Below are 10,067 nucleotides of genomic sequence, written 5' to 3'. Positions count from 1 at the left end.
TTTGATTCCTCCCCTCCCTCCTCTCCCTCCCTCCCTCCCTCCCCTCCCTCCCTCCCACCCTCCCTCCCTCCCTCCCTCCCTCCCCTCCCTCCCTCCCCTCCCCCCTTCCCCCCTCCCCTCCCTCCCTCCCCTCCTTCCTTCTCCCACACATGTTCACAGCCCCCTTCCTCCCTCACCCAGCACACACTGACAGTGGTTTGTGATTCCTCTGCTCTCAGGGCAGCGGACCAGGACAGACCTCAGACCTGATCATGAGTGAGCGTTTTGACTGCGGGAACTGCAAGGAGTCTCTGTACGGACGCAAGTACATCCAGGTGGAGGAAAGCCCCCACTGCATCCCCTGCTACGACCGCCTGTATGCCAACACCTGCCAGGAGTGCAAGGAGCTCATCGGACACAATGCCCGGGTAAGCATGGTGGAACATGAGGGTGTGTGTGTGTGTGTGTGTGTGTGTGTGAGAGAGAGAGAGAGTTTGTATATTGGGGTAAGGTTTGTGTTTCCTGTATGTTTGAATGACAGTAGTCATTTTTGATCTGTCACTTCTCTGTGTTTGTGAACGTTTTTATGTGTGCATGTTTGTGTGTGTGTGTGTGTGTGTGTGTGTGTGTGTGTGTGTGTGTGTGTGTGTGGGTGAGTAATAACATTTGTATGTGTGCATGTATGTACATAAATGCGCATGTGTGTGTGTCTGTGTGTGTGTGTGAGAGAGAGTGTAATAACATTGTATGTGTGTGTGTAAGGACATGAGTGTGAATGTTTGTGTGTGTTGTGCGTGTGTGTGTGTGTGTGCATGCGCGTGTGTGTGTTGTGCGTGTGTGTGTTGCGCGTGTGTGTGTGCATGCGCGTGTGTGTGTTGTGCGTGTGTGTTGTGCGTGTGTGTATGTGTGTATCGGCCCGACCGGTCCAATTAAACCGACTTCTAAAAGAATTCTTCGAAACAGCTGGAATTCTTAGAAAACATAACTTTCCTGCTGCTTGGCAACACCGAGACGTCTGGAATCCCCAACGAGCCGCTCCGTCAGACATGAAGGGTTAGCGTGGTGGTTAGCGTAAAAAAAAGAAGAAAACACGTAGAGGAACACCCTAAAACGCCACAGGGGCGAGGGTGACCCCTGATTAATGGACTCCCTCTGAGGGGGCTGGCGGTAAATGAAGCTCCTGTTTGCTTTGGCCTTCCCCTCCCTCCCTCCCTCCCTCCCTCCCTCCCTCCCTCTCTCCCTCCCTCCCTCCCTTCCTCCCTCCCTCCCTCCCTCCCTCCCTCCCTCCTGCGCACGGCACACAGCTCTCATCTCTCATAGTCACTTTCCCTCCGCCGATTCCGCGAAGCACCCCGCACGTCAGAATGGATTATTATTTTATTTTTTCTCACTCAGAATATTGCGACTCAGAACATATTATTGCGACCGATTAATCATGTGATGTTTGCTAACGGGGAGTGTTTGCTTGCACTAAAGTTGAACCGGAACGTAAGCAGTGGACTTGTAAGAAATGCTATTTGCGGCACGCTGTTTCAATATTTACTTATGTGGTTAATATTGATGATTCAGCGGAACGGTCTTGTTAACAAAGTGTAGTACATCCTATGTAGCGCCTTGTCAGAGTGACAGGTAAAGATGTCATGTCTGCTGGTGTCTCCATCTCTATGTCTCTTGTTCTCCACACTGACTCACCCTTCCTTCCTCCATCTCTTCCATTCCTTCCCCCATCCCTTCCTCTCCCCTTCCCTTCCCTTCCCTCCCTCCATCCCTTCCTCCCCCATCTCTTCCTCCCCCATCCCTTCCTCCCTCCATTCCTCCCCCTATGCCTTCCTCTCCCCTTCTCTTCCCTCTCTCCCCCCCTCCCTCCCTCCCTACAGGAGCTGTTCTACGAGGACAGGCACTACCATGAGCACTGCTTCCGTTGTTTCCGCTGCGACCGCTCCCTGGCGGACGAGCCCTTCACCAGCCAGGAGGAGGCGCTAGTGTGCAACGACTGCTACTGTAACGAGTTCTCCTCCAAGTGCGTGGCCTGCGACAAGACCGTCATGCCAGGTACCAGTACAACACCAGTACAACACCAGTACAACACCAGTACAACACCAGTACACCACCAGTACACCACCAGTACACCACCAGTACACCACCAGTACAACACCAGTACACCAGTACACCACCAGTACACCACCAGTACAACACCAGTACAACACCAGTACAACACCAGTACACCACCAGTACACCACCAGTACACCACCAGTACACCACCAGTACAACACCAGTACACCAGTACACCACCAGTACACCACCAGTACAACACCAGTACAACACCAGTACAACACCAGTACAACACCAGTACACCACCAGTACACCACCAGTACAACACCAGTACAACACCAGTACACCAGTACACCACCAGTACAACACCAGTACAACACCAGTACACCACCAGTACACCACCAGTACACCACCAGTACACCACCAGTACACCACCAGTACAACACCAGTACACCACCAGTACACCACCAGTACACCACCAGTATAACACCAGCTACAGGTACTCTGACTTACCCAACCCCAGGCCATTGACCATGAGTCTGACCCACGGGTCACCTATCATACTGTATTTCAGGGGAGGCAGGTGGAGGTAGAAATCGGAGGACAGGCTCATTCTAATGCCGGGAAAAGAACAAGGAATGGTCTCTAAGCACACGTGTTTGATACCACTCCTCATTCCACCACTCCACCTGGGAGAGAGAGTCCCCGCTGTCTCAGTCAGTCACCCAGGTGTCACTCAGCGTAAGAGTGCTCACACACCCAGTCCAGCATTTAAAAAATGACTAATGAGTTTGTGTTGAGCAGAGAGGGTGAGACAGAGAGAGGGTGTGACAGCAGAGAGGGTGAGACAGAGAGAGGGTGAGACAGAGAGAGGGTGAGACAGCAGAGAGGGTGAGACAGCAGAGAGGGTGAGACAGCAGAGAGGGTGAGACAGAGAGAGGGTGAGACAGCAGAGAGGGTGAGACAGCAGAGAGGGTGTGACAGCAGAGAGGGTGAGACAGCAGAGAGGGTGAGACAGCAGAGAGGGTGAGACAGAGAGAGGGTGAGACAGAGAGAGGGTGAGACAGAGAGAGGGTGAGACAGAGAGAGGGTGTGACAGCAGAGAGGGTGAGACAGCAGAGAGGGTGAGACAGCAGAGAGGGTGAGACAGCAGAGAGGGTGAGACAGCAGAGAGGGTGAGACAGCAGAGAGGGTGAGACAGCAGAGAGGGTGAGACAGCAGAGAGGGTGAGACAGAGAGAGGGTGAGACAGAGAGAGAGAGAGACAGAGAGAGGGTGAGACAGAGAGAGGGTGAGACAGAGAGAGGGTGAGACAGAGAGAGGGTGAGACAGAGAGAGAGAGAGACAGAGAGAGGGTGAGACAGAGAGAGGGTGAGACAGAGAGAGAGAGACAGAGAGAGGGTGTGACAGCAGAGAGGGTGAGACAGCAGAGAGGGTGAGACAGAGAGAGGGTGAGACAGCAGAGAGGGTGAGACAGCAGAGAGGGTGAGACAGCAGAGAGGGTGAGACAGCAGAGAGGGTGAGACAGAGAGAGGGTGAGACAGAGAGAGAGAGACAGAGAGAGGGTGAGACAGAGAGAGGGTGAGACAGAGAGAGGGTGAGACAGAGAGAGGGTGAGACAGAGAGAGAGAGACAGAGAGAGGGTGAGACAGCAGAGAGGGTGAGACAGAGAGAGGGTGTGACAGCAGAGAGGGTGAGACAGCAGAGAGGGTGAGACAGCAGAGAGGGTGAGACAGCAGAGAGGGTGAGACAGCAGGTGTGGGTGAGACAGAGAGAGGGTGAGACAGAGAGAGAGAGAGACAGAGAGAGGGTGAGACAGAGAGAGGGTGAGACAGAGAGAGGGTGAGACAGAGAGAGGGTGAGACAGAGAGAGAGAGAGACAGAGAGAGGGTGAGACAGCAGAGAGGGTGAGACAGAGAGAGGGTGAGACAGCAGAGAGGGTGAGACAGCAGAGAGGGTGAGACAGCAGAGAGGGTGAGACAGAGAGAGGGTGAGACAGCAGAGAGGGTGAGACAGAGAGAGGGTGAGACAGCAGAGAGGGTGAGACAGCAGAGAGGGTGAGACAGCAGAGAGGGTGAGACAGAGAGAGAGAGAGAGACAGCAGAGAGGGTGAGACAGAGAGAGGGTGAGACAGAGAGAGGGTGAGACAGCAGAGAGGGTGAGACAGAGAGAGGGTGAGACAGAGAGAGGGTGAGACAGCAGAGAGGGTGAGACAGCAGAGAGGGTGAGACAGCAGAGAGGGTGTGACAGCAGAGAGGGTGTGACTGCAGAGAGGGTGAGACAGAGAGAGGGTGAGACAGAGAGAGGGTGAGACAGCAGAGAGGGTGAGACAGAGAGAGGGTGAGACAGCAGAGAGAGAGAGACAGCAGAGAGGGTGAGACAGAGAGAGAGAGAGACAGCAGAGAGGGTGAGACAGAGAGAGGGTGAGACAGAGAGAGGGTGAGACAGCAGAGAGGGTGAGACAGAGAGAGGGTGAGACAGCAGAGAGGGTGAGACAGAGAGAGGGTGAGACAGCAGAGAGGGTGAGACAGCAGAGAGGGTGAGACAGCAGAGAGGGTGAGACAGCAGAGAGGGTGAGACAGCAGAGAGGGTGAGACAGCAGAGAGGGTGAGACAGCAGAGAGGGTGAGACAGAGAGAGGGTGAGACAGCAGAGAGGGTGAGACAGAGAGAGGGTGAGACAGCAGAGAGGGTGTGACAGAGAGAGGGTGAGACAGCAGAGAGGGTGAGACAGCAGAGAGGGTGTGACAGAGAGAGGGTGAGACAGAGAGAGGGTGAGACAGCAGAGAGGGTGAGACAGCAGAGAGGGTGAGACAGCAGAGAGGGTGAGACAGAGAGAGGGTGAGACAGCAGAGAGGGTGAGACAGAGAGAGGGTGTGACAGCAGAGAGGGTGAGACAGAGAGAGGGTGAGACAGCAGAGAGGGTGAGACAGCAGAGAGGGTGAGACAGAGAGAGGGTGAGACAGAGAGAGGGTGAGACAGAGAGAGGGTGAGACAGCAGAGAGGGTGAGACAGAGAGAGGGTGAGACAGAGAGAGGGTGAGACAGAGAGAGGGTGTGACAGCAGAGAGGGTGAGACAGCAGAGAGGGTGAGACAGCAGAGAGGGTGTGATGTGTGACAGCGACAGCCGAGATGTGGCAGTGTGATTGTCTCCTTTCAGACAGCCTGTGAGGGGTGGGTGTGGGTGGGAGTGGGGGTGAGGTGTGGGTGTGGGTGGGGGTGGGGGTGAGGTGTGGGTGGGAGTGAGGTGTGGGTGGGGGTGAGGGGTGGGTGTGGGTGGGGGTGAGGTGTGGGTGGGGGTGGGGTGAGGTGTGGGAGGGGGTGAGGTGTGGGTGGGGGTGGGGGTGAGGGGTGGGTGTGGGTGGGGTGAGGTGTGGGAGGGGGTGAGGTGTGGGTGGGGGTGAGGTGTGGGTGGGGGTGGGGGTGAGGGGTGGGGGTGGGTGGGGGTGAGGTGTGGGTGGGGGTGACGTTTATTTATTTCTCTGCCTGTTTCTCCAGAACTCCAACCGCTATTAAGTCTGGGTTACTGTTCAGCAGCGGAACGCAGTTTAACGCTACGCTCCCCCTCCTCCCCCCCCCTCCCCGAGTCGCCCGTCTGAAAAAAGCAGCCAATTGTACGTTCCCCTGGCTGACCGCCCCCAGGTGGTTTGGTTCCTAAGCTGGTAAAAACAAGGGCAATGATTAAGAGATTTGATGTTCGTTTTCATAGCCGTGTCTGGCTCTCTTATTTGGTACACTTTATGGTGTGCTTGGGGGGAAGTGTGTGTTTGCGCAAGACATTAGGAAAAAAACTAAACTGCATCGTATATCGAGGCATTCAACAATTCCCCATGAAGTGGCCTGGGGTGGTCCGGTGGTCTAGCACCGCGGTCTACAGTGCACACATATGCAAATCCGGCCCATGCCCTGCTGACATGCCGTCTCTAACCTTCTCCTCCTTACTGTCCTGTCTGTCTTCACTGTGTCTGTCCAATAAAAAGAAAAATAGGAATGGGACTGCCCCACTCAGAAACAAAACCAAACACAATTCCACATGAAGCCCGTAACATGGTGAAGCCCAGGACATTTGAGTTCTACCGTCGTATTTCGCAACCAAGCATGCCCGTTGAGGTGATTTGTTCTGGCATGCCACGCCTGAATAGTTGTGTCAGAGCAGAGATGACAGTGAGGCGTATTGAGTGCTGTGTACAAACAGGTTAGGCTATTACTGAGTCATCCAGCTCGGCTATGTCGGTTGTGCGTGTGAGCACTTGAAGATTACGCAACGCAGAGATATGTGACATTCAAGTCCAGAATTCAAGTGGCTGATATGGCATAAAGTAAACAAGCGTTTGGTCTCCGGTGATCACTTCAAACAGACGGAGTGAAATAAAAACCTGTCTTCTCCCTCCTCTTTATCTCTTTATCTCTCTTTTGTCACCACCACCCCTCTCTCTCTCATTCCCCTCCACCTGCCCTTCTCCATCTCCATCCCTTATCTACCCCCTCCCTTCTCCCCCCCCCTCTTTCTCTCTCTCTCTCTTTCTCTCTCTCTCTCTCCCTCTCTCTTTCTCTTTCTCTCCCTCTTTCACCGCCTGGCAGGCTCCAAGAAGTTGGAGTATGGAGGTTCTACGTGGCATGAGGACTGCTTCATGTGCCATGGGTGTGAGAAGCCCATCGGGGCTCAGTCCTTCGTCCCAGACAAGCAGGACTACTACTGTGTGCCCTGCTACGAGGGCAAGTTCGCCCCGCGATGCAGCCACTGCAAAAAGGTGACACACGTCCTGTCCCATGTCACTGTTGTTGACACTGAGATATGCAATAGGATCATACTGTATTTTTCCATGGAGGGAAGTTGGTAGGAGGTTGGCCAATTTAAGACTAGTAAAGACTAAACATAGCAGACAGGAAAACACAATCACCACACCACAAAACACTGTACTTATGCCACAATACACTATTTATGCCAAAGGCATAAAGAGTCAAAAACAACACAATAGCCTTTCACACTGTATGGGAGATGTCAGTCTGCCTCCAATAGAGTAGAATAGAATAGAGTAGAATAGAATAGAGTAGAATAGAATAGAAAATAATAGAAAATAATAGAAAGCAATAGAATAGAAAGTAAACAAATAGAATAGACTGGAGGAATATTGGATTGAGATCACCGAAGGTTGTGGAGGTGGATGATGGACGGGGGTGGTGTTCTGTGTTCCGTAGGCGCTGGCGAAAGGGGGCGTGACCTACAAGGACGAGACGTGGCACAAGGAGTGTTTCCTGTGCACGGGCTGCAAGACCCCCCTGGCCGGCCAGCCCTTCACCTCCCAGGGGGACAGCCCCTACTGCGTCAAGTGCTTCAGCAACCTCTACGCCCAGAAGTGTGCCGCCTGCAACACGCCCATCACAGGTCAGTGCCTCCGCCCTGTTATATCCTGAGGACTATGAACCTCACCTGTATAACATGTACTACTCAGACAACGGTTGTAACTTGAGTATTTATTGTTCTCTACTGTGGAGCCCCACGTTAGATCAAGCTCACAGAACAACATGGCATCTTAAATACCCAGGATGCATAGCGTATACCCAGGATGCATAGCGTTAACAAAACCATAGCAACAGTGAATACATCACACGCCCATTTCCACTGGGGCGGCTGGGCCGACAGGGGACAGTACACGTTAGAGGTGAAACGATCCCCGTGTGTCCCAGACTCTTAGAAGACTTCAGAAGACTCTCACGGCCTTCGAGTAGAACAACTTGAAAGTGTGCTCTATCCCACATGGATTTCAACTCATAGGAGCAGTATAGGCACGGACACTTTTGAAACCCATGTAGGGGGGTGTACGAGTGTGCACTCTTCAGAGAGGAGGGGGGAGAATCGAGAGGGAGGGTATGTCTTCAGAGAGAATAGAGAGGGAGGGTATGTCTTCAGAGAGAATAGGGAGGGAGGGTATGTCTTCAGAGAGGATAGAGAGGGAGGGTATGTCTTCAGAGAGAATAGAGAGGGAGGGTATGTCTTCAGAGAGGATAGAGAGGCAGGGTATGTCTTCAGAGAGGATAGAGAGGGAGGGTATGTCTTCAGAGAGGATAGAGAGGGAGGGTATGTCTTCAGAGAGGATAGAGAGGGAGGGTATGTCTTCAGAGAGGATAGAGAGGGAGGGTATGTCTTCAGAGAGAATAGGGAGGGAGGGTATGTCTTCAGAGAGAATAGAGAGGGAGGGTATGTCTTCAGAGAGAATAGAGAGGGAGGGTAAGTCTTCAGAGATAATAGGGAGGGAGGGTATGTCTTCAGAGAGAATAGGGAGGCAGGGTATGTCTTCAGAGAGAATAGGGAGGGAGGGTATGTCTTCAGAGAGAATAGGGAGGCAGGGTAGCTCAGAGCAGAGCAGAGACAGAGCCGTGCTGGCAGAGCAGAGCAGAGACAGAGCCGTGCTGGCAGAGCAGAGCAGAGACAGAGCCGTGCTGGCAGAGCCCCTGGCTATGTTTAGAACGTTGAAGAACACAGAAGACAAGGGAACTGGCAGATCTTCAGTGTGATTACTCTAGCCAACCATAGAATGACCCAGGGAACGTGACATCTCCAATGTTCCATCTTAATGTTGTTAGAACGTCTTGTTTAGAACACGCCTGTCATCGAAAGGAAGAGTCAGTCAGGTTAAAAGCCATATTGCAGACATATTTCTATAATCAAATTCCCAAGTGTGTTTTTTTCTTCTTCGTTCCTCCTCCAGGGTTCGGAGAGGGGAAGTACGTGTCTTTCGAGGACCGGCAGTGGCACCAGCCATGCTTCAAGTGCTCGCTGTGCTCCGTCTCTCTGGTGGGCGCCGGCTTCTTCCCCGACCGGGACCAGATCCTGTGTAAAGACTGCAACGACAACGACCAATGAGCTGTCTCTCTCCGTCCAGCGTCACCATCCATCAAACAAAAAAACTGTCAAGCTTGTGTAACACGCAGTAGGGTGCGCTTCGGTTGCTGTCCACAGATAACTCTCTAAACCTCCATGTATCACTGCTCCGTCTAGAATGAGAAACACTGTCAAAACCTGTTTCTCATTGTTGCATTCACGCCTCTGTGGTTCACATGTCTATTCAACATAAAGCACATTGAAATGTATGTATAAAGTCAGCAAAACAAGTATGATGTCTTATAGCTTTTCCTTTTGAAATATTTGTAATATATATTTTTTTGCACTTCAAAGATTATTATCCCAAAGCATACAGTATCAGATATTACTGCACTTAATCTATGCTGAAATATAGTTTTAATGCTTATCAATGCACACATATTTTGTACAACACATCTACTACGCGTCTACTAGTTCCATTTTATTGCAGCTATATCAAAAAGTATTCTCATATTATAAGTTCAGCTTGTCAATGATATTTTAAATGTTTTACTCTCAACTTATCCTTCTCAAACCATAAAAGTGTGCTGCATTTGAACCAAATGTACTGTTACATTAAACCTGCATTCAAATGAAGATGTGTAATTATGGGATTTGTAGTTGTCTTTGACGTGTGCGTTGCCTTCCATTGAGAACACCGCTCATGTGAAACTGTTTCTCAGCATCACGTTCTACACATAAACACTGAGGTCTGCTTCCTCTGCCCCAGATGAATCTACTTTAGCACTTTCAATAGTCATGTCCCATCGAGCGTGCTTTTAGTCAAGGAGAAGGCTGGATGAACACATCTGACTGTGTTTACAATGACTGTGCCAACGTCGTGCCCACTGCCCGGTGTCCACATCTCACGGTACCATGGAATCCAATGAGGGGAAAAGAAATACACAAAACCCATTGTAATAGTGGACAAAAGGGCAACTGGCAATACGTCCCAGAAGGGTAATGCAACCTTTATTTAGAGTGGAATGTATTACTGAGAACACTCTCTCAATAACATCACATGGTTCATGTTTGTCCCCTTTGTTGTGAGTGTTCATTGCTAAATTAGTGTTTCTTTATTCAGACTGGCGCCGTAGCAACCTCTAGTCTTCCTGAAATACACAAGACATTACAAACACTTCATTTCATTACAAACATCTCAGACATCACAAAAGAC

At 51.5% G+C, this 10,067-nt stretch overlaps 1 protein-coding gene across 1 annotated transcript; it reads left to right on the top strand.

Annotated features, from left to right (window-relative positions):
• Positions 1-251: 251 nt before the first annotated feature.
• LOC308152966 (four and a half LIM domains protein 3-like) lies at positions 252-9,203 on the top strand (the record flags this gene model as incomplete). Its single annotated transcript, XM_080526037.1, has 5 exons — positions 252-407; positions 1,857-2,031; positions 6,610-6,779; positions 7,228-7,414; positions 8,739-9,203. The coding sequence occupies 5 exons, from the start codon at positions 252-254 to the stop codon at positions 8,891-8,893; spliced, it is 843 nt and encodes a 280-aa protein (XP_080382163.1). The 3' UTR covers positions 8,894-9,203.
• Positions 9,204-10,067: the final 864 nt, after the last annotated feature.

This window comes from Nansenia antarctica, assembly GCF_963989245.1.
Source record: "Nansenia antarctica genome assembly, chromosome: 3".
NCBI classification, from domain to species: domain Eukaryota; kingdom Metazoa; phylum Chordata; class Actinopteri; order Argentiniformes; family Microstomatidae; genus Nansenia; species Nansenia antarctica.
This window is presented reverse-complemented; position numbering and strand designations above follow the sequence as displayed.